We start from the raw sequence: 25,070 nt of genomic DNA, 5'->3' as shown, positions 1-25,070 counted from the left end.
AAGGGAGTGGGGGCTGGATCCGAAGAAAGAGTAGGGGGTCTCGAACCTCTCGAGAGAACCTCTCCACCACGTCGAAAGCCAAGGGTGAACCAATCTCTCTGGGCTCCGTGGTTAACACCCTCGGATCCGGCGCAGGGATTGGCGTCAGAGCCGAAGCACTCAGACCTGAGAGGGAAGTGTGCTCTGACCGAAACGGAGCCGAAGACACTGCCCCGGATCCGGCCGGCTCTGGCCCGAGCTCGGATCGAGGAATCCAACAAACTCGAGGGCATGGCCAGCGTCGAGGTAACTATAACCGTCGGCGCCGACACCCCTGCCCTGGGACTCCTTGGATCCGACGGCTCTGAAACCCGATAATGGAACAGAAAAGGAGCTATCGGGGCAAAAAGTGGAGATGAACTCCCCCCCAGATGGGGGGGGGGCAACAGCACTCCCATCTGCATCTGGGTCTGGAGAAAACGACGCATCATCCGGTCCATATCAGCATCGGAGAGACTGCGGGTCAACCTAGAAGAGGCCGCCGAAGCTGGCCGGGAGGGCCACCGTGACGACCTTGAAGATGGTCGGGCCTCCTCCTCCGGCTCCGGTGAGAAGCGTGGAAAATGGAGCCAAGGGAAGGAAGGCCCGGAAATCTTCTGAGGAGAGCAGCTTGGCAGGCGGGGCAGAGGGGACAGAGTCAGCCCGCCGCTTGTGGCTCCTATGCCTATCTCTCTCTCTCCTCTCCTTCATCTCCTTCCTAGAGTCCCTCTCTCCCTAAGAAGAAATGGGAGGTTGAGTCCCAGCCAGGGGAGAGGGAACAACAGGCTGAGCAGCCGCGGCTTTAGCCACTGAGGGAGAGGAGGAGGAAGCCGACTCCGAGGGTAGAAGACCCGCCAGAATCAGCTTATTCCTCCTATCCCTCAGGGCCCGGGGGGTTAAAAGCTGCACAAATTTGGCAGCCCGAAGACAGGTGCGATACCCCCAGGCAGAGGACGCACTGAGTGTGGCCATCCGCTGGGGAAAGCTTATGACCACACTCAGTGCATTTAGAAAAAATGGTCTTAGAGGCCTCGGCAATTACACACACGCACCTCACACAAACACCTAAGGGGAAAAAAGGGGGGAGTACTAGGCTTTAAACTAAGAGGAATGGTAGAGGGGTTTAAACTAAGGAGTTAACTGCTCACACACACAAAAACTAAAAAGGTTTTTATGAACTTTCCTACTTACAGATTGCCTAAAGCTAGGAGCTTGAGAAACCCGTGCTTGATAAAGCCACGGCAAACAAGATCTGGGGATTGGAAGGAGGTAGCAGGGCATTTTGGGAAAGGGGAATGAGCTTGGAGCTCAGATCTCTAGCTTGGAAAGCTGCCGGCTCGGATCCAGGTCGGATCCGATACCCACAGGTTGATGACCAAATGAAGTTAACTACTTCAAATCAGGAGGTATAGCTAAAGGCCTATGCTGAGGAAGAAGAAGGAAATCCCGAAGACTCTTTTTGGATTCAGAAAAATCCTGACTTTCCCAGTGAAAATGCTCCCTTAAGGTATGTAAAGGTTCCCCAAAAGAGAAAACATCAGGTGGAAAAGCAGAGGGAATGGAATCCTCTGCATCAGAGTCCTCATAAGTTGGTATGGACAAATACAGATCATTAGAAGAGTCAGAAGAAACAGAGTCCTGTTCAGAAGATTCATAGTCAAATTCAATCCTAGGCCTCTTGGAAGGGGGGGGGGGGGTTGACTACCCCTGATTAGAGTAATTAAATCTTCAGCCATCTTGATCATTTGTTTTTTAGGAATAGGGGCCTGAACATGTGGCCTGGGCGTTGTTTTTTTAGACATAGATCGAGATTTAGGCCTTAGCACTAAAGTTGGCGTCGGTTTAATATGCAAGTCTATAGGCCTAAATACACCCTCAGAAGGTGGTGCCTGCTCAGCGGCTCCAGACCCATCCAAGGTAGACACATCCACAGGTTCCATATGTGAAGCATCTCGCGGCATACCGGACCAGAATGGGTCTCAGTAGAGGCCTGCGAATCAGAAGTAGCAGGTATCAGGAGCTGCGAAAGCGCCTCACTGAGTACCGGCGAACTGGCGACTGGCTTAGGAGAAGCGTCGTCTGCAGTTTTGGACCTCAACGGCCGGTCTCTGTCTTTTTCTTTGCGTTTTTTCGGTATTCTGGTAGTCAGATGGCTAACCGACAACATTTCTGGATAATTAAACCGAGAACTGAAATATTTTGAAGTAAAAATGTACTGATGACGGATAGTGCACTGATTAAATAAAGCACAAAACCGACAGCAAGGTACGTCGTGGTCAGGGCCTAGGCAAGGAATACAGTACAAATGAAAATCCTTATGAGGTATTTGCTTCCCACAAGTAATGCAATTATTAACTTTTACTGACATCGGTAAGGAGCAATGGGGTACTTAGCTTTAAGTTGAAGACTTCAGTTCTGAAACTCAAAAATGAAAATTTCAGGAGTCGGCCGACCGGCACTTGCGAACTGCTTCTGCTTTGGGCACGGCGCGGCAAGAAAGACTGATGCAATGGCGTTGGCTGCATATTTTATACCCCTGACGACCTGACGTCATGGAAGAAGGGACAGCAACTGACGCAGGACCCAAGACTTTGTTAATCAGGCCGACTGAGGGCAACCTGCCAGCAGATTACCCAAATGTAATGACTGCAACAGTGAAACACGATGAACATCTGAATATGTGAATCTGATAAAGGAACTAGTTAAGGATAGTTATTCAGTGGAATACCTGGGGCAAAGGAAGACAGAAACGCTTATATTAACTAGAAAAGGAGTTCCAATAGTAATAGAAGAGGATAAAAAGACAATAGTGATAGATTTGTATTACTAAGGGGATACTGGCAAGGGAGGAGTAAACTCAAGGAACAGTAAACCTGCCTGGTGGACAGCAGCAATAAAACTCGATAATAAAAGATAAAAAGAAGGAGCAGATTCCAAGTTGAAAGCAACCTGTCCTTTGTCTGAATAAACAAATACGGTCATTGGTGAAATCTTCTAAGGCTAACTTCGAGTCCAAATTGGCCACATCCAGTAAGGACAATCACAAGGCTTTCTTCACGTCTGCAATCGCAAACGTAACACCCAAATCTGCTCTGAACTGGTGGTCAAGAACACTAAATACACAAACTCCTTAGATACAACCAAACCGCTGGCAGACAGGTCCAATGAAAACTTCACCTGCCTGTCCCCCCGTAAGTATACCAGGACATCCCCAGCACCTGCCCCTCTCCCCTCATCACCAGGGAGCAGGTCTTTAATGCCCTCTCAAAGGCAAAAAAATACACCTGACAACATCCCTAGCTGCGTCCTACATGAACTCTCAGCACCATTAGGCACCCTATTCAACCAAAGCCAAAGCATCGGCTTCATCCCAGCCAAATGGAGGACAGCCACTGTCATCTTTCTACACAAAGATGGAGGGTCCACTGACCCAGGCAGTTATAGGCCCATCAGCTTAACTAGCCTGATCTGCATGGCCATGGAACCCATTGTCATGGACCTTATAAACAAGGACATTGGCAACCTCCAAACACTTGACCCCACATAGTTTGGTTTTGTCAAATGGAGATCATGCCTGTTAAACTTGGTAGACTTCTTCGAAACAGTCACCAAAGTCATGGATGAGGGGAAGATGGTGCACACCGCCTACCTTGACCTAGCCAAAGCCTTCGACACTATTCCCAACTCTGGCATAACAGAAGAAATCTCCAAGCTAGGCATCAACCCATATGTTACCAGATGGGTAGCTAACTGGCTCACTGATGGAGCCCACTCAGTCAATATAGAGGAAGCCACGTCCAGTAGTATACCTGTAATAAGCGGCGTACCCCAAGGGTCTTGGATCCTCTGCTGTTTGGGATATGCTTTTCTGAGGTGCAAGCCAAAACCAGTGGTCTGTGGCTGACCAAGTTTACAGATGATTGCGAGCTGGGTGCTGTCTTGAATTCCTTTAGTGATGTGAACATCCTTCAAGAAGGCCTTATCCAAACTAATGACTGGTGCCAGAAGCATGGCCTCAAACTGAATGCCAAGAAATGCATCATTATCCCCTTTGGGGAAAATGGTATCCCCACCAATTATCACATTAATAACAATGCACTAAGCATGCAATCAGTCGTGAGGGACTTGGGCACCCAGGTTGAATAGCAACCTGACTTCTGACCACCACGTTGCCTCCATTGTATGGAAGGCTTTTCTACATGGCCCACCTCATAGGTAAGGGTATTTCATCCAGGAACAAGGAGGTCATAACATCCTTGTACTCCTCCCTTATCAGACCCATTATCAAGTACAATGCCCCCTTCGGCATGTACCTTGCCAAGCACACGCAGCAGCTGGAGAGACCACAGACATTCCTGACCAGGAAAATCCAGGGTCTAAAACACCTATCATATACAGATAGGCTAAAAGCCCTGTCCCTCTACTCAGTCTCGTACAGGCTGCTCTGAGGTGACCTGTGTCTGGCATACAAGGCCATCTCAGACCCAGCGTTGATGGAGATGCTGCATATCTGTAACTCAAACTCCACTCACGTAACCCACATGCAAGGCCTCAACCTGGTCTGTGACACTGACAGAATTTGTTGGTGGGATACATTTGTTTTCCAAAGACTCCCCCATCTGTCAAATAGACTCCCTCTCCATGTCAAGCAGAGTACCTCACTAGCCCTCTTTAAGAGGAACCTGGATGACTGGATGGGAAACAGAAAATATACCCCCTGGGATCCCAGCGATGTCCCTGCTGGACAGGGCAAAGAGTACTGACTTTATGGGAACATGGGCAAAATTCTTGTCTGGGCTTATAAGGGCCTCCGGGCCAATAGTCTAGTATCATCCTATGACCCTATGAGGATGATTATACTGGCATGTACTTATATTCCACCAAAAACTGCTATAATGGAGCTTAAGAAAATTCTGGGAGAAATAATAATTTCAGCAAAGAATATTACTTATAGGTGGGGACTGGAATTTGATTTGCAACAGTGAGGATGTGTCTGGGGGGCCCAGAAGGGAAAATCTAACAAAGTAGGGTATATTTTTTAAAGAAATGTTTGAAAATGTTTGACACTGAAGACATGAATTCAATACTAGGAGTTAGAAGTGAATTGACATATTATTCCCGAAGATACAAAAACTGGGTTAGGCTAGACAGAATTTAAATTTCACTGTGCATTTAATTGAAGGTCTTGATACACACCCAATAACTATTTCAGATCATGCACCAATAATAACAAAAATAAAAAACACAGAGTAATGAAATAAAAATAAGAAACTGGCACTTTCCCACCTATCTGCTTAAAAGAGAGGAATTTAACAAAAGGGTAGTGGAAATTAAGGAGCTATTAGAGAATATAGAAATTTCTTCTAAAAATATAGTTAAATAGTGGGATAAAATTAAAGTAGAGTTTAAAAATAGGGTGGAAAAGCAAGGGAGATATGGTTAAGAAGTAGCCAGAATTATTTAGAAGGACTGACAAATGTTAAAGTACTGCAAAATAGGGGAATCTCACAGAACAAGAAGAGGAGCAACTGGAGAATGCTAAACACAAATATGCATGAGTTTAGAAAGACTGCTGTTAAGCAACTGTTTTTTTATAATAAATCTAGAGCACAAAACTTTTAGCACAACAGCTCAGGCAACAGAAAGTAGAAAGAGCCGTCAGCAATCTTATGGAGTCTATAAAAAGGAGGATTACAAGGGATCCTGTAGAAGCATTAGAATTATTTTGGTAATTCTATGAAAGTCTGTAAAGCAGAGAAATATGGAAATCAAGAAAAGGTACAAATGGAAATGTTTACGGAAGAGTTGAGTATGCCAAGGTTAAAAGCAGAGGAGGCTCAATTTCTAACAGGATAGGAGGAGATGAGATAAAAATAGTGATGTATAACCAATCTACAGTAACGTCTCCAGGAATAGATGATATTCCTGTCGTAGTCTGAAAGCTATGAGAGAAAAACTGAAAGATCTGGAAGGTTTTGTTTAACGGTATTTTAAAAGAAGTACTGACATCCTGGAAGAAAGTGGTGGTGGCAGTAATACCTAAAGAGGGTAAACAGCCATCAGATCCAGCTTCAAACAAGCCCGTTTCAATACTAAACCACAATTATAAACTGCTTATGGATATAATGGCTAATAGAATGGCAAAAGTGATACCAAAATTGATAGATACAGATCAATGTGGTTTTGTGGAGGGGAGACAAACATTTGACAACATTAATAGAACAATGATGATCCTGACTTAAGCAAAATGTAAGAAAATACTGTTGTTCGTGTCTCATGATGCGACAACATCTGACAGATAAAGCTGGGACTTCATGTGCAGGGCAATGGAAGCATGTGCATTCCCTGATAAAAGCATAATGGTGATTAGGAGGATATATGGGGGCTTGGAGGTGAGAATTAAAGCATGTGGGGTCCTCTGTGATCATCTCTGCTTGAGCAGAGGAATCACCCAGGGGGTGTCCTGTCTTCCCTTTGTTATTTGCATTATATTTAGAACCACTGGCAAACAAAATAAGGGACTCAAAGTCAAGGATATAATTAGTATGGTAGTCAAGAAAAGCTGGCTCTATTTGAAGGTGATATTATTTTATACCCAACAAGACCAGAAAGTGACATTACAGTGTTGTGGAACATATTGGGAAAGTTTCAGACCTTTTCAGGATACAAAATTAATGAAAATGAAACAAAGGCAATAGCTGTAAATTATGTACCCACATAAAAATTGATTCAGCAATATCCATACTTATAGAGACATGATAAAATGAAGTATTTAGGAGTATGGATTAAAAATGATTCCGGTGTGGCAGCTAAAGATATGTGGGAAGAGACTAAAAAGATTATACAAAAACTAAGAAACTGGAAGCTCTGTTATATGGATATTGATAGTAAGATACACGCAGTTAAATGTTTTAGTCTCTTCAATCTTATACACAGGTCACAGCTGAAGGATTTTATCTGGGAAGGGAAGACAGCAAGAGTCAAGTGGGATACATTTATTCTTCCAACAGAACACGGCAGATTGGGATTACCTGATTTGAAGGGGTATTTTAGAGCAACACAGTTAAGGCTCTTATACAAAGCACAAGCAGAAAACTATAATTCAAAGTGGAAAGAGATGATGATGAAATTGTGGGAAAGCTCAAAACGTGGATTTTGGATGCAGACCTTTAAGGAGAATAACAATAATCATGTAGAACATTATATTTACAAAGTAGCAGAAAGTATTCTAAGAACTAAGCCAACACAGGAAAGGAGAACGGAGATTCTGGGGACTGGGATGACTGGAAGTAGGGATACAGACAACAGGTAAGAGGGGGCTGAAATTTATGGGAGAAAACTGGCAACGGAACCAAGGTATTGGGAGCAAATAACTATTGAGGGAAAGGTAACAGAATGGTAAGATGCCAATAATTTATTTGGATTACAGGTTAGAGATTGCCTTCCCTATCAAGGATTGATATCAGATTATACGCAAAGAGAAGGAAATAGGGAGGGTCCTAAACAAAAGACCAGCACTGATAAAGTTTTTAGTAGAATCTAGAACAGAAGTTGCCATTAAGAAAGGCATAATTACTACAGCATATAAAAGATTGCATAATAACTATAAGAATCAATCAGAGGAGCTTAGAAAAGATTGGGAAGAAAGATTGGATAAGTAATTCATAAAGAAACAACATGTCTCCCAAATATGCAACAAAGTCTAGAAGATTTAGGATCTTTGCTTGGAAGTATTTACATAGGTATTTTTATACCCCAAGTAGACTCCAAGGAATTTTTTCCTCAGGTAAACAGCAAATGTTGGAGATGCGATGGGGAAGAAAGAGGTAACTGGGAACATTTTTTCTGGGAGTGTAATGAATTGGCAGGCTTTAAAGATTCCCTGCAAACTGCTCTGTCGGAGATACTGGGTGAGCAAATTGGTGTAACTAAGGAAATAATTTTTTTGAGCTATGATATAGAATCAGAATTGCCTAAGCATAGTAAGGCCTTGCTGAATCTAATTTTGACGGCTGCCAAAAAAAGCAGTTACTAGAAAATGGAAATCAAAGCCTAAACCAACTTTACTAGAAGTAGCAAAGACAGTAAACAGAGATAAAACAACCAGAACTGGGATCTTTAGAAAAGGGTAGGAGCAAATAGAAGGCAGGAACTGAATGAGCTATGCAATGGTTGATTGACAATGACTGGATATATTCTAAGTGATGTATAATGCTTGTAGCTAGAGTTGTGTCAGCATGGCTTGTAATGGTCAATGTTTGCAACTGAGATTGTGTCTGTATGGTTTATTTTCACTTAGTTTATTGTTTTAAAAAAAATGGTTTATTCCTTGAAGGGTGAATAATCCTGTCCTGTTTTCTGGGGACATCTTCACAGTTGTACTGATATGACCTCTTGACAGCAAGGTCAACCAATCTGACTGCAGAAGGTACCACCCAGGTTGTAGATGATGTTGAACCATAAATAGAAATAGAAAAGTCTTGTCTTTGGGGGGGGGCCTTTAGGATATGCTCCCCTCTGGCACATTTACTCTAAAATGTCACCAAAACAGGCATTTTCCAGAGTGGATTGTAGGGATCCTCACAGCTGCAATCTGTAGTGGGAATTTTGAAGGAGAATCTAGGTGATTCCCTTAGCAAGTCTTTGTTTGGAATGGCAAGGCATGAGCGATCTTACTCCTCAGAGGACCTAAGTTGCTGTTAGGCAAATGGCTTGAGACTCGTGGCCTGGCTCTGAGCTGATACTGCATACTGAAGAGAAGGCAAGACAGAGAGGCAGTGTTTTTTTTTTGGGGGGGGGGCATGTCTGAAAGAACCTGTGTTAAAAGTTCGAGCTGTGGAACCAATCATCCTCCCAGCACCTAAAAAGCTGATCCTACCTCTGTCAGATCTGGCAATTTGCTTTTATCATGAGTTCTGAACCTCCCTTTAGGAAGTCAGTGCCAATGCTAAGAGAAGGCTTTGCAACCCTGAAAATGGAAGGCTCTGATGAGGAAATTGAAACCAAATGGAAGACAGCAGAAAATATATCCAAAGCCACCATCAAGGTCATCTCCTCAGTCCCAAGACTGTCCCGGTTCTGAAAGCGGTGCCTAAAACTACTAGAGGAATTTGTAATGAGGGCACATGTCCCGGGGAAAGGGACAGATCCAAAGGCACCAGAGCCACAGAGAGGCCCTGTGAAGGAACCATAACAGGGGTAAAATAGGCAGATCCAACCACCTTAAGAGCTGCCTACTGGTCCTCTCAATTTTGAGGATGTTATGTCTGGACACCTTTATGCCCCATGCAACGGGAGGAGCATATATTTGATTTATGGCATACCTTAAAGCGACCTAGAGGCTTTGGTATACTGGCCGGATGTCAGGCCACCCTTGGCAGGGGATCCCTATTGTAATGAATATTGCAACAGTAAAATGGAAGGACATCCTCTGGATACAGGGGAAGCAAGCCTTTGAGTATGAGCTTATTTCTACAGTTGGATGAAGACCTTAGAAAATTCACATTCTAGCAAAAAATGGGGCATACCCAGGCAGATGACACACTGGTTTTGAATATCCTGTGGAGAGAGCTTATGTAAAAATCAAGCATTTTTTTAAATTTGTCTGCTTATGCATTATAAGCCAAAATTGTAAAGCACCACAACTACTACTTATAAAAGGTAGAAAAATTACACACACACAACTAACAAGTTCCTACCGTGTAAAAACTCTAATCTATCAACTACTATTATCAAACAACGCACAAATACAACACTGATAGAGAAAATACAAATACACTACTCTAAGACCTCTTAAGGGAGCAGTAACAGAGAAAGGCAGGAATACTAAAGAAAGGGGTTCTAGAGCTACAAATTTTTTTGAAGGAAATGCACTAAACAGCCTTGAGGGCTCTAAAAACTAACCTCCAGTTATCTACAAGCTAGAAAAGAGAAATTTTAATAAAGTTAGAAAAAGAGGTGGAGAACTTAGCTGCACAGGTGAACACATCTGGTCGTGAAGGTGGCAAACAAGATCTGAGGTAATTCTGATGCATTACAGAAGGGAACATTCTTAACAGCCTCAAGGCTGGAGCACTGATGCTGCTTTGTCAGATCAAACAAGTGGCTCCTATATGTCAGATCGGACTGAATGAATAGGATCCTTCTACTTCTGAGGTTTTGCTAAAGTTGATTTTATGCGATGTTGAATTAAAAATTTTATTTACTGGTATGATGTTTCCTGGTTCTTTATTTAACCACATATCCTGCCTGATGATCAACTGGTCTGTCTTCACAACTATGCTTATGTGTCCTTCATTCATGAAACCTGAATATAGGTTCATAGATTAGTACTAAGCTAACTGCCTTTGCGAGCCATTTTAAGCCTAGCCAATTATCCCTTGTGAGACTCAAACCCTGCACCTTGTGCTTGCAAAGCAAACACCTTAACCATTAGGCCACCCTCCCAACCCTTATATGGAGAAGCCATCATCCAGGCAGCCAGTATCCCCCCCTCCCCTCATAAGCCCTACACATGTGCAAACATATCCTCATATTTCCAAGGAGAAAGAATGCAATGGGAGTGGCAAGGATTCATCACACAACTCATGCAAACGGACAACCTCACAACAGTAAACTCCCTTGCAAAGCCCGTTATAACACATGTAGTCCCTGATCTCATAGAAATATACTACCAGGATCAAAAGTCCCCACAACTATGACACACTCCCATTCTCCTTAAAAAGTTTAACCTCATCATTACTCTTCATTCCCAGTATTATATTCTATATAATATATCTTTAATAATAGTATTATAGGATGTGAGTAATGGGGTATGTTGAATTTGGGCACAGGTGAGTAAATCTTTGAGCCATCAGATTCTGCTTCATTTCATTGTGTTTAACTTAGTCAAAGCTTCAAGTGGGCAAGAGGCAAGTCTCCTACACTCCCTCTGTGGGGGAAAGGAGAGTTGCCACCACACTCTCTTAATTATATGCACTGATTTCACAGAAAAACAAAAGCAAAAAAAGAATCAGTGTAGGTTTACACAGAGAAATCACAGCCGGAGTGATTCCTTATAAAGGATGAAAAAAACAGGGATTGTAGAATCTTGCATGGAAAAAGTGTACTTGACAAATTGAAACTTTTCATTTTACACTCAGTCAAGGCTAGCAGATTTTATCTCATGTCTCTTCATTATTACAGCATCATGCTTACAAAGGTGTCTAATACATGATTTCTTCTATCCAGAACTTGGATCTTGAAAAAGTAACACTGTATAATATAGAAACTGGAATTGGTTATAACGGTATCTATTCAAGAGGTATTAAAAAGCTGAAAGAGTGTTAAAAACTAACATTTGGGAGCCATGATTGTGATGTGCAATGTTTGCAACTAAAATTATGTAAATATGGTTTGTTTTCATTTATTTATTTATTTTAACATTATTTTACCAGGATAAATCCAACTGGACACAAAGTGTCCATTTTCAGTGGAGTCCTGGGGAGAAAAGCTCCAAGGAAGTTAACAGAGTACATACATGGTTTAGATAAAGTACAGTTTTGTACCTACCATAAATGTAGATGTTCGAAGATCCACATTGCTGCAGTCCTTACACTTGGGTAGTCCGCTGTCCTCAATACCAAAGTATAAGGCTGACGTCGGTCAAGGCGCATTAGACTGACATCAGGACGTCAGGGTACAAATGCGCATGACCGACGTCATATCCTCAGTCTTTTCTTGCTCCAGATGTCAGAAGACCCTAAAAAGAAAGGTCAAAACCAAAAGACAGCAAACACCCAACCAACCACCCTTGCACTAACAATATGTACAATATATACAATATATACAATATTTACAACCCAACCCACACAACCGCCTCTAACTACAGAGGGGAAGGAGGGAGGGTAAATTGGACTGCAGCAATATGGATCTTCGAACATCTACATTTATGGTAGGTACAAAACTGTACTATGTTCTTCATCTCACATTGCTGCAGTCCTTACACTTGGGTAGAATCCCAAAGCAGAGGAAAGGGAGGATGGCAAAACTATAAGGAAGCAGGAGCTGCCAAAATGCCCTGTAAAATAGCAGTGGCAAAACCAGCCCTAGATTTAGAGTAAAGTGGAAGGTGATAATGCTTAGAGAAAGTATGCACTGAACTCCAAGTAGCTGCCTCCAAAATATCCTTAGTTGCCACCCCTTAAAAAGCTGTCAGTGGCAGTAGCCCTAGTGGAATGAGGCCTAATCCCAGCTGGAATCTCCTTGCCATGATGGGAATAACAGAAAGCAATGCAAAACCCAATCCACTTAGAAATAGTTTGTTTTGACACAGGCTTGCCCTGAGAACCCAAAGCAAATGAAACAAATAACTGCTGAGACTGCCTGAACCCTTTAGTTCTGTCCAAATAATATCGCAACTGCCTGTGTACATCTAAAGTATGCAAAATCTTTTCCCTTTATTTTGGGGATTTGCATAAAAAGTAGGCAAATGAATAGTTTGGTTTAAAGCCACACTAGAAACCACTTTAGGCATAAAGGAAGGATTAGTACGTAAAGATACCCTATCCTTATGGAAAATTAAGAAAGGCTCAACCGCCATAAGGGCCTGCAACTCAGAAACCCTTCTTGCAGAGGTAATAGCCAACAAAAAAACAGTCTTCCATGATAAAAATTTCAACTCGGTAGTAGCTGCAGGCTCAAAAGGTTGTAGAGTGAGTTTCTCCAACACAAAATTGAGATCCCAAGCAGGAGTAGGAGCTCTTCGTGGGGGTCTTATATTCTTTGCCCCTCTAAGAAATTGCTTGAACAAAGGATGAGAAAACAATGGTGGGTCACAATCATAGTGAGCCGAAATTGCTGCAGCATGCACCTTAATAGAAGAGAAGGACAAACCTTTGTCCAGTAACTCAGTAAGATATTGAAGAGCCACACTTAAATTAGGCTCAGAAACATCAAAATCCTTTGCTGCACTCCAAAATAAAAATCTCTTCCATTTATCTCACTTTCCTTGTACTAGGCCTTCTAGCTTCCAAAATAACATTCAAAACTTGCTGTGGAAGTGGAGGCCCACTATGGTTCAAAACAGAATATGCCAGGCTGTTAGGTGCAGAGAGTGAAGCTTGACATTGAGCAAATGACTGTCCTCCTGAGACAACAGGTGTGGAATCAAGGCAGAGGCCATGGAGGCTCCGTACCAGGCTTCTCAGTAATGGGTACCAATGCTGTCGAGGCCAATCTGGAGCTATCAAAATCATCCTTGGCTTGTCCTGTCTGGCCTTTAGTAGTACCTTTGGGAGGAGAGGCAGAGGTGGAAAGGCATACACATGAAGATTGCTCCAATTGAAAGAAAGAGCATCCACTTTCCAAGCTGTGGGATGAAACCTTTTTGTGCAAAACTTTGGCAGCTGATGGTTTAGTGGAGAAGCGAACAGATCTATGTCTGGAGTTCCCCATGACACTGTCAATTTCTGAAATACATGAGGATCCTATTTCCACTCCACGGGATCCATAATTCATCTGCTCAACACATCTGCTAAGGAGTTCTGTGCTCGGCAGAAACCTTGCCTGAAGATTTAGCTGTAAACTGAGAGCAGTCTCCCACAAAATCATTGCTTGCCTGCATAGAGGATAAGAATGTGTTCTGCCTTGCTTGTTGATGTACCACATGACAGTTGTGTTGTCTGTTAGAATCAACACCTGCCCTGGAAGAAGTAAATCCTTGAAAGCTATTAATGCAAACTGGACTGCTAACATCTCTTTCAAGTTGATATGCAGATGTTGTAGTCTGGCAGGCCACTTGTCTTGTATCCACTTTCCATTCAGATGAGCTCCCCAAGCTTTGTCTGAGGCATCTGTCGTTAGAATCTGACTCGCCTCTGGCCGGGTCACAGAGAGTCCCTTGTTTAGGTGACATTCCTGAGCCCACCACAACAATTCCTTTTGAATGCAAGGTATTATTTGAATGACAGTGTCCAAATCCTGGCAGTGCTGTGTCCATACAGTTTTGAGATACCATTGTAGCTTCCTCATATGCAGTTTGGCATTGGGAAGCACCAGAATACAAGATGCCATGAACCCCAAGGCTTGAAGGACTGTCCTTGCAGTCAGCCTGGACTGATGAGACAATTGATGAAAGTAAAGGGAAAGATTCTTTTGTTTGTCCGGGGTCAAAAAGGCCATCTGGGATGCTGTATTCAGTCTCACACCCAGAAAGCACATGTCCTGAGAGGGTACTAGACTGGACTTTATTTCGTTCACAGAATACCCCAGGCATCTTAGCACTGCTATCACATAATCCAAATGATGAAGAAGCTCGTCCCTTCCTTGAGCCAGAATCAGGCAATCATCCAAATAAGGATAGATCTGTATTCCTTTTAACCTGAGGAAAGCTATCACTGGAGCCAGAACTTTCGTGAACACTCTAGTAGATAAGCCAAAGGGCAATGCAGAGAACTGATAATGAGAAGTCCCAGCTCAGATACTTCCTGCAACTCAGTCTGATAGGAACATGAAGGTAAGCCTCCTTGAGATCCAAAGTTACCATCCAATGATCTTTGCCCAGCAGAGGTAAAAGCTGTTGTAACGTCAACATTTTGAACTTGGGAATGTCCAGATAAGTGTTGAGGATAGATAAGTCCAAAATTGGTCTCCACGTGTTCCCTTTCTTTGGTACTAGGAACAGGCGAGAATAAAATCCTAGGCCCACTTCTGGCATAGGGACCGGCTGTATGGCCCCTATTTGGAGTAACAGAGAAATTTGCTTGTGAGCCTCTATTCTTTGTTGAGGAGGAACGTCTGGCATGCCTTTGAAAGGAGGCAAGGTATGGAAATAAAACCTGTAACCGTGGTGTATGATATCCAATACCCATCTGTCTTGGGTAATTAAACTCCAATTTTCTTTGAAAATGCCAACCTTCCTCCCAAAGGTGCTGCCAGATGAGAAGGCTCTGGCAGCTGAAAAGGTAGGTCATTGGGTCTGTTTACGAAAGGACTGACCCCTGCCCTCACTCGAAGACTGTGCAGGTGAACTCCCTGTTCTAGGCCTGAAAGAGCCCTGAGCTCTGCCCCTACCACGTCTAGATCTACCCCTAGACTGGGAATCATAAGAAGGATACGTCCACCCCTTGGTAGGCCAATTTCTACTAAACTTGGAGGCTGAACCTGCAAAAAATCTTTAACAGTCTGCATAGACTTAGCCTTGTCTTCCATTTTCTTTAAGACTGCCTCAACAGGAGAACCAAACAACACATCAGATTGCAAAGGAGCATCTAAAATCCTTGTCTTAACATGGTCAGATAAATTCTGATCCCTCAGCCAGGCGTGCCTGCGAAGAACTGACCCAGTGGCAGCCACCCTAGACGAGGCCTGTACAGCATCAAAACCACATTGCAAAGAATGCTTACCCACCTGTTCAGAAACATGTACTAAATCTTGTAACTCTTTACACTCAATCCCCTCCGCCAGAGCATCTACCTTAGACTTCAATTGTGAAAGGAGATAATTTTGATATTTCAACATGTGAAACTGGCAATTCAAAGCCCTCATAGCTAGGGTGGAGGAAGTATAAACTTTCTTTCCCCATCTATCCAAAGCCCTGGCCTCTTTATCTGGAGGAACCGGATTTTTGACAACAGAAGCCTTAACACCCTTAGGCCCCTGACTAACAGTTTCTGGGTCTGCCCTAGGACTCTTAAAAAGATACTTATGAGCTTCAGGCACCCTGTAATACCTGTCTGGTTTAACAGGAGCAGGAGGCAAAGAATCAGGATTAAGGGAAGCTTCTGCAAACACATCTTCCACAACATCCAGAACAGGAGGTATAGCCAAAGGCCTATGCTGGGGTAAAAACAAAAATTCCCTAAGCCTTTTCCTGGAATCAGAGAAGTCCTGACCTTCCCACTTAAAATGCTCCCTCATGGAATGAAGAGTCTCTGAAAAAGAAAAATCCTCAGGAGGAGAAGCAGAAGGAGTAGAATCATCCACATCAGAATCAGAATAAGGAGAATACTCCTGCAAGTCTTCAGCCGAAGACTCAGAAACATCCGAAGCCTGCTCAAAACTCCCTAGCTCAGGTTCCACCCTAGGTCTCTTATCAGGAGGGCAAAGAACCTCTAATCAAAGTAATCAAATCTTCTGCCATTTTAAGCATATGCTTCTTGGGCACAGATCCTGAAGAACTAGGGGTGACACCAACTGAAGCTAAACCTGGCCTGCCTCTGGGAGAAAGAAACAGAAGGAGAGGGCCTAACCACCCTAGGAAGGGAGGAGCACAGTAACCCGAGAAGCCCCTTCAGCCTGACCTGCCTCCTGAGAGGCCACATCTTGCAATAACAAAGTCTCTCCCTGGGACTCCAGAGAAACCTCCGCAGAACCACCGCTCCACCAACACCTCTAAAGAACCAGGATGGCTCTTCAAGCCTAGGCTTAGCTGCTTTGTCTTTGCGCTTCTTTGAAGCATCCGACGGCATTTTATAATTGCACCGCTTCCCAAAGACTAACCTGGCACAATCTAACCTTCTCTTTATAGTGTGCTTATTGAATCTAGCACAAGAGCGACACCCAACAACGTCGTGCTCAGGCCTTAAACAAGGAATACACAAAGTATGGTAATCTCTATAAATACAGTTATTCACTTTTTCTGACATCCGGTAAACCACTGAGGCAAGAAAAACTAAAATATTCAACTTTGACTCGGTCTGAAACTCGAAAAATTTCAGACGCTGCTTCTGCATCGGACCATGCGGCAAAAAGACTGAGGATATGGCGTCGGTCATGCGCATTTGTACCCTGGCGTCCTGATGTCAGTCTAATGCGCCTGATATTCGGGCCGACCGAGGACAGCGGACTACCCAAGTGTAAGGACTGCAGCAATGTGAGATGAAGAACATCAATAAAAAAATGGTATACAAGGTAAGAGAAACAAAGAAGTACAAGAACAATTTTGTAAAACAATAAGATACTCAAACAATAAGATATGACTGCCTATGTCACATGTGATAATTTAATAAAGATTTTTCTTGTTTAAAAAAAAAGAAAACGTTTTGAAGCCGTGATCAATGATGAGACTCGGGCAGAATGGAGGTTCTACATTCACTCCTCTCAATGAATCACTAACTCAGTACTCCTGTGCGTCATCTATGCAAACAACCTCTACTGCCCTAGGTTTTAGCTACACCATGCAAATACGGGTTTATATTAGAACATCAAAGTATTACTACATCGAATGTTCTAATATCGAACCATTTCACTCGAAACACCACAACAGTGAACACTCAGAACAACGATTTTCCCAGGGAAAAAATTTGCTGTTCCAACAAACATACACACAACACAAGCACACCAAAATACATAATCCACACACATACACTTCACAAAACCCTACACTAAACCATACATACACTACTAGCTATCCACGTACCTTAACCCAACCCTAACCCTAAGGTCCGTAAATACCGCACACTCACCTTACCCGCTCCCTAACCCTAAAGTCCCTATCGCACACTCACCTTACCCGCTCCCTAACCCTAAGGTCCCTATTGCACACTCACCTTCGTTCGCACACTTACCTTAACCCGGTCCATAACGTTCACTCCACAGTCGAGGAAATAGAGAAGCTGCAGAAAAGGCCCACCGAATACTTTCCCTAGGAAAGTATTCAATATTCTCAGCTTCGCTATATTCAGCGTTCGATGCAAAGGGTTCGATATTAGTACATTTGAAGTAGTAATACTTCGATGTACTAATATAAACCCTGCAAATACAATGGAGCAATTTCACTGGACTATATGTTAGACACAGGAGATATTAACATCAGCTTATGCATTATTCACTACTAATGAGTCCTGCCATTTGACTGGTTAATAATAGAAAAAAAAGTTCTGTATTTTGTACCTTTCTGCAGTTTTTTTATGTGACAAATGAAAATGCAACTGACAGAAACATGTTACCTGTTGATTACTTGCACCGCTTTTGCTAAAGTATGTGCTTTAAAACTGAATATGTGCCAACCTTTACTTCTTTCTACTGCAGTGGTATTCAATATGCTACACACAGGCCCGTGCTATGCTCATGCTGTCTTTGTATAAGTTAAGGACTGTGCATCTTTGATACTTTAACTCTGCCATGACACACAATATGGTTTCTTACTGTAATTTGTAAAGATTTGCTCCGTGAGACTCCATTACACATGGATCTGGCCCAGCTTTTGGACAATGCAGTTACAAAATAACTTTCTCAAAGCAAGACCCTACTGTACAAGAGTTTACTAAATATCACAGATCGTGCTTATTTAACAAAATTCCTGGAAATTAAAAGCATATGAAAAAAAATCTCCCCGGAAGCGGTCTTGCAAGACATACAGGTCACAAAGGCCTATTCAACATGCGCATTTTCTTAGGCCACTAAGGCCAATCTAATGTGCATACTTCCTTTGCCCTCTACGCCCATCCAATCTGCGCAAGTCCTGGATGCTTGCACAGCTGTTACTCCCACACACAAGGTAGCTTGGGGTAAAAGGAGGAGGTAAGCTGTTAGCAACTCATCTCAGTCATTCTTCATTTGCATCAGTTTTAAATAGGAGTTCTGCTCTCTGGGGTAGGGGACATCCATACACTATCCTTGAATTGACTCCCGTCTTCCCCTTTCTTACTTCAAACGCTGTTCTCTTATTATTGTATATTACTTATTCTGTGCAATGCTGTACTCTAGGACTGTGCAGGCTCCCTCGGGACACTGTTTGTTCCTCACCAACAGCTCAGGATTTTCTATTTGAACTTACCTATGGCTGCCTTAGCAGATCCAGCGTGCACTTGGAGAGCCTGGCCCCTATAACTAAGCGTTGCTGTAATGTTCACAATAACACCTCCATGGTCCTTTTAAAGAAAATTTAAAAAGAAACAAAAGGTCAGTGAAAATGTATTTTTAACAATAAACTATTTGCTATACTAACACACAAAAGTAGATGTGTGTGAGGATACTCATCATAACAAAAGATGCTCTGACAGAATCATTATTGTTACAGTAAACCTGTAATATAAAACAGAATTAAGCCACAGACAGATTTTAGTTTTCTGGTCAGGTATTAAAGCAGTCAGAATCCTTAGAACTAAGGCTATGCACTCTTAAACCAAAGCGGTCAGAAGAAACTCAGTTGTAAAAGAGAGCATAACCTCTGCCATCTGTTTTTGGGTACTAACAAATGCCTAATTAAGATTATGAGCCAACAAATGCCTCTATGGAAATTTACAAAGTCAGTGTTAGTGGCTCAACTAGTAGTACTCTTGCCTTTAGTGCTGGAAGATCAGAAGGCTATGGGTTCTATTCTCATACCATGTAACTGTATTAATTTTACAATACTGACATTGCAGTGTAGTACAAGGGAGATACTGCACTCCTGAATATGTTGACCTTTGGACGAGATGTTAAACTGAGTTCCCATGAACTTGAGTGGTGAAAGCTCAAGTGGATCTAAAAGACTCCATGGCAATTTTCGAAAAAGAAGTAGGGGAAGTTCTCTGTGTCCTGGCAAAATGTCTCCTAATCAATATGAAAACAACCTCATGTCTCCCCCGAAAAAAGAACAATGGCTTTGTGGAAATAACCTGGTCAACCAAATAGAAAAAAAAAAAAAGGGCCTATACAAGAGTGAGCTAGTTTTAGCACTAAAAAACAAGTCTAACTAGCTATAAGAAAAGCAAAACTAAAAAAATACTTACCAGATCCAGGGCTACAGTGGCATTATCCCCACTAACATTACACAGCATTGAAGAAACTAAGAGTCTAACCAGCTACAATACGCATACAAAAGTATAGAAACTATCAGATCCTCTAAAATGGCATCCTCCCACTAAATCTGAAGAGGAAATGGTTTAATCATGCACACAACCGATAACCTGTTTACCATCTAGGAGAAATACATCTCGTCTAAAAACCACACTTTAAATATTCAGCATTACATTATAGAATACAACACCTTAAGATGCATCCATTTGGCAGTGACAGTCATTTGGGAAGACCCTACTGCAGCAATCTATTTCAACTTTTGTAATTAGGGCGAATAACCAGACAAATCTGTGTTACAATTTAAGGATCACTGTTTAATTTCTCCAAATCTTTTGGGTTTTTAATACCATTACGGGAATGGATCCCATTCCTAAGTCAAAGTATGATTAAAGTTCATGAAATTAGTATTGTTTCAATCTTTGATGTCAGCCAAAAGTGTTCCTCTCAGCACCCGCAATGTGCCCAGTAATGCCTCCTTCTGCGATTCGTACGGGGTTACATGGATTGGTAACATATTTAAATACGATTGTAGACTCTTTTTTTATAAGGCCCATTGCTCCTACAACTATTGGAACTGTCTAGGTATCTTTCTTCCACACTGCTCTCATTTCTGCCTGCAGATCCTGATATTTTATGACTTTGTGTCTCTCTGTACGTAACGCACTGTAGTCGCTGGGTGTGGCAATTTCAATGGTCAATGCTACTTCTGTCTTCCTTTCATGGACCACTGCATCCAGTTTTCTACAATCTATCTTTTGAACTGTTGTTAATGGGTGATCCCATGTGATATAAACTTCATCAATTTCTATGATGCTTTGTGGCTCATGTTTCCAGTGTTTTTCAGTCACTTCAGTACAATAATGTTTACACAATTCACAGTGCAACAGTCTTGCCATATTATTATGCCTTGCAGTATACATTCTTTCTGACATTAGTATGTCACAACCAGCAATGAGGTGTGCAACCATTTCCAATTCGGTTTTACTAAACCTACATTTGTCCGTTTCTCCCACATGTTCAATGGACTTTGTAAACCAGTGTGCATGTAGCCCACTATCTTGGGCCACCAATATTAACCTTTCATCTCTTGGTCTTGAATTTGCCTCTACTTAACCATTCCTGCATTCATTCCTGATCAACATGAGGTTCTTCCAGAAGTTTTCTATACTTGTAACTATATTTATGCATTTTCCACATTTCTTGCCTTCTCATCTGGTCCTTTACCTTATATTCTTCTTCTTTTTTTTTGGCACATTGCTGTCTGATTTTTATCTACTTCCGGTTTGACTTCCATTCCTACTTGACGCCGATATGCTTCTGCTAGATTAAGCAGAGAAGTAATCTTAGATTTATTCTTCTCAGGTTTCAAAACTTTCACTACATTTGGGCCTTGTCAGGTAAGCAGATATGTCTGGAGTCCCACAATAATCAGTTCCAAGGAGGCCCATCCCTCCTTCAAAATGGGGAATATATAATCTTGGTATACCCTGATTTTTATAAATCATTTGGTGAGCATGAAGCATCCTTCTTATTTTCCTATCTAATCTATCCAACACATTTTGGGGCCAATCAATCACTCCAAAACTGTAAGTTAGGACAGGAAGAGCAAATTGGTTTACAGTTTAGATTTTGTTCCTAGATGTCAACGCTGTTTTCAGGATTAATTTAAGTCTTCTGAAGTATTCCTTACTAAGTTTTATTCACATTTCTCCATGCTTTATTGTTGATCCTCCAATTCCCAAATATTTATTATACACTCCCTATTGCTCAAGTTCTTTTATATCACATTCTTGTCCCAAACATATGTTTTCATGGATCTCCAGTTTTCCTACTTTAGAGGTTGCTTTTGTACATTTATCAAGACCAAATGACATTCCAATATCATCTGAAAAAGTTTTGACAACCTGCAGTTGTGCTTTCAGTTCCTCATCTAATGAGCTATACAGTTTTAAATCATCAACAAAGAGAAGATGAGAAGTCTTCACACTTTGTTTCTAGGAGCCAAATTATACCCATGGCCTAAGCTGTTAAGTAAACAGCTTAATGCCTTAATGGCAAGGCAGAATAGCAACGGTGATAGTCACCCTGGAATATTCCCCTTTGAATCTTTATCCCTGGGATAACAATTTGTCATTTATCATGGCTTAATTGCAAAGTGGTCTGCCACTGTTTTCATGGTCACTGTAATGCAGTTGATCAGTATAGGGTGCATCTTTTACATTTTTAAGCACTCTTTTATCCATGAATGTGGGATACTATCAAATGCTTTTTTGTAGTCAATCCATGCCATATTTAGATTCTTCCCCTTTTCACAGTTCTCCACTATGACTTTATTTAACAACAAATGATCCTTTGTTCCATATGACTTTCTTTTATTGGCCTTTCGTTCTATTGCCATAAGAGTTTTCTTCTAAATGACTATAAAATGTGTCAGCATCAATTCCCGTGTACAGTTTATATGTTGTTGGAAGGCAAGTTATTGGTCTATAATTTCTAGGGTAGCTTGCAGGTTCACTCTTAAGTAGAAGCACTGTTTTTCCTGTTGCTAGCCAGGTTGGTGTCTGTTCAGGGTGCGCATATAAATAGCTCTTACTCATGGCTAAATCTTTGTGCAAAGATGTTAATACTTTTAGCCAAAAGTTAGGTACTGCATCTAGGCCAGGGGTTTTCCAATTAGAGGCTTTTCTTAACTTTGTTTCAATCTCTCTGGCTGTTATTTTATCCCTTTTCGTATCCTGTACCTTTAAACTTTACTTTCTTTTACTTCTTCTATCCACTTACCATCTTTACTATGTTCCATAGGATCTTCATATATACATCTCCAAAATGTATCTGTTACTTTTTTTTTTGGCGGTCTTTCAACTCCTTTTACCTTGTTTCCCAGTTGTCTATAAAACTTTTTTGGGTCATCAATAAATTGTTTATTTTGCACTTTTCCTTTACATATAAATGCGTATCTTCTAAGTTTTTCCGTCTGTGCTGAAATTATTAGTTTGTTATTTGCGATAGTGCATGATAGATCCTGGTCTGTTCTAATACTGCACATTGCTTTTATCACATCTATCTTTCTTAGTATTTTTGTTGATCTATTCCCTCTTCTATAGTCTTCTAACAGTGACATTCTTGTCTTAACTGCTTTATAGTTTTCTCTACTCAATACTTCCATGATGGTATTCAATTTCTCCCCTTACTTTCCCACACTACCCTATGTTCTTGAAGGAGAACTTTAATTTAGCTGCATAGTAATATATCCTGTTTACTTCTGTTACATCACATGGATCTCTATGGACAGTCCTAACTACTGTGTTCATTTGTTTTATCAAACTTCTGACCAAACCTTCTGCAGTCTATTTATTTCATTGATCTTTATCTATGTCTATTAAATCAAACAACTCTTCTCTTAGCTCATTTTCTTCCAAACTGAGGGCACATCCCATTTTCCATTTCCCGCAGGCATTCTATAGCATCTTCCTGTGGCACATTCTCTTCAATTTCATCCTGTGCCATTCGTTGCTCTGTCATATGGGAACTCACTGGCCTATCACTCCTCAACACTGACTGCAGCAAAATTTCCATAGTTTCCTGTTCCTTCTTTTACTGTCTAACTTCAGGTGAACATTTATACTGGTTTCCTGTGGAAGGCTCCAAAATGTCTTCATATGGCACATGACCAATTATTTCCTGTTCCATTGGTTTCCCCTTAATTGGGATACCCCATTGCTCTATCTTGCTGTGGTGCTTTCTGAATTAGATTTTCTACACTGAATCCTTCATAGGGTAGTGCGGGAAAGTAAGGGGAGAAATTGAATACCATCATGGAAGTATTGAGTAGAGAAAACTATAAAGCAGTTAAGACAAGTTAAGTACTAACCTATGAACCTAATTCCCATGTACTCCATAACCACAATTTCTATTTCTTTACCTTCTCCATTACTAATCTCCTTTTCCTCTTTGTCTTATTTTTTGTATTGTAAAGTTTTCCATGCCTGGTTTCCTTTGCCTGTATTTCTCTTCAAATATCTTTGGTGCTTGCTATTTTTGTATTGGGGAGTTTTGCTTTCTCCATTGCATAAATATTACACCATTACTAAATCTCTTTTTATTTCCCATGTCCATATTTCTTCTTCAGATGTCTCCTGATCTTCCTGCTTCTCCTTACTTTGAGGAATAATTTCTCTCTTAGTCATTCTGTATATCTTTTATCTGGAAATTCTCGGCTTTTTGCATAATAGTAACAATAAATAACTTATTTCTTATCCTCAACAGTCCACTGTATCATTTTTACGTCTATTTTTTGCCTATCAGATTTTGTGATTTTTGTGGACTACTACTTCCTTCTACAACAGGGGGCTCATCTTCCCCCTGGGCTGGGCTGGGCTTGGCCCTATTGTATGAATGTTTCTGTATTTTGAGGATTGTACACTGTCATCTTTTCCAGTCCTGGCACCAGTGTGCCTACCAGAATTGGGCACTTTTTTATCCTGGGTCTTGTGCACCCAGCTCTCTTTTTTAATTTTTGACCTACTTCTGTCCATGATATATGCTATATAAATATAGTCTATATATCAGTGTTGCCTTGGTGAGATTTTGTGAAAATAGGGTCCATCTCATGAAGGTACTCACCAAGACTTGAGGATGAATTCAGTTTCAGCAGCACTACTCTCCTTTACTTGCTGACTTATCTCCATAAGGATGACTGCTGCAAGGAGTTCCTGCTGTGAATGGAGACTACTCAAGCAATGTACTACCACATCTCAGATTTGGTTGAATGGATGTCAACTGTTTTTTTAATCTTACCTTTAACTGAAAGTTTGAGAATCAAGTACACTGGACCATAGAGCCCCTTCTTTGTTTGTAACCTAGCTACAGCGGCAATAAAAACTGAGCAGGTAATGATAGCATGTGAACAAACAGTGCAGGTACAAAGCAAGCCAATAAACAAATGTAAATCTTAATCAAACTGTTGCAAGAGTTACTAACCATGAACTGATTAAACATAATGATTAAACATAACGAAAAACAACAGCTAGGGCTCACAACTCTTTTCTACAACTGTCCTTCTCCAAAGACCTTAGACTCTTTCTCTTCACTTATATTCTTACATTATTCGCTATCTTACCTCACCTTTATAACAAAAACATAAAAATACACCAACTCAATCTCATGCCCCTGTTTGCCACTAAATTTAGTTTACTATTCTAACTACTTTACTCTAGCTATGTAGAAGCATTTACCCATAGGCAGAATGAACATGAACATAATGAACTAAACAACCCTGAGGAATTTCCAGT

At 41.5% G+C, this 25,070-nt stretch overlaps 1 protein-coding gene across 2 annotated transcripts in view; it reads right to left on the bottom strand.

The window, feature by feature from the left end:
• DECR2 (2,4-dienoyl-CoA reductase 2) overlaps positions 1-25,070 on the bottom strand; it is a 2,028,638-nt gene that overhangs the window by 1,303,836 nt on the left and 699,732 nt on the right. For both annotated transcript variants that reach the window (XM_044089812.1, XM_044089813.1), the window contains exon 6: positions 18,776-18,869. In XM_044089812.1, coding sequence (XP_043945747.1) covers positions 18,776-18,869 — 94 coding nt within the window. The remainder of the gene's footprint in view (positions 1-18,775; positions 18,870-25,070) is intronic.

This window comes from Protopterus annectens, chromosome 12.part0, assembly GCF_019279795.1.
Source record: "Protopterus annectens isolate FY-2018-M chromosome 12.part0, PAN1.0, whole genome shotgun sequence".
Classification (NCBI taxonomy): Eukaryota; Metazoa; Chordata; order Ceratodontiformes; family Protopteridae; genus Protopterus; species Protopterus annectens.
Note: the sequence above shows the minus strand (reverse complement) of the source record. Positions and strands in the feature narration are given on the sequence as shown.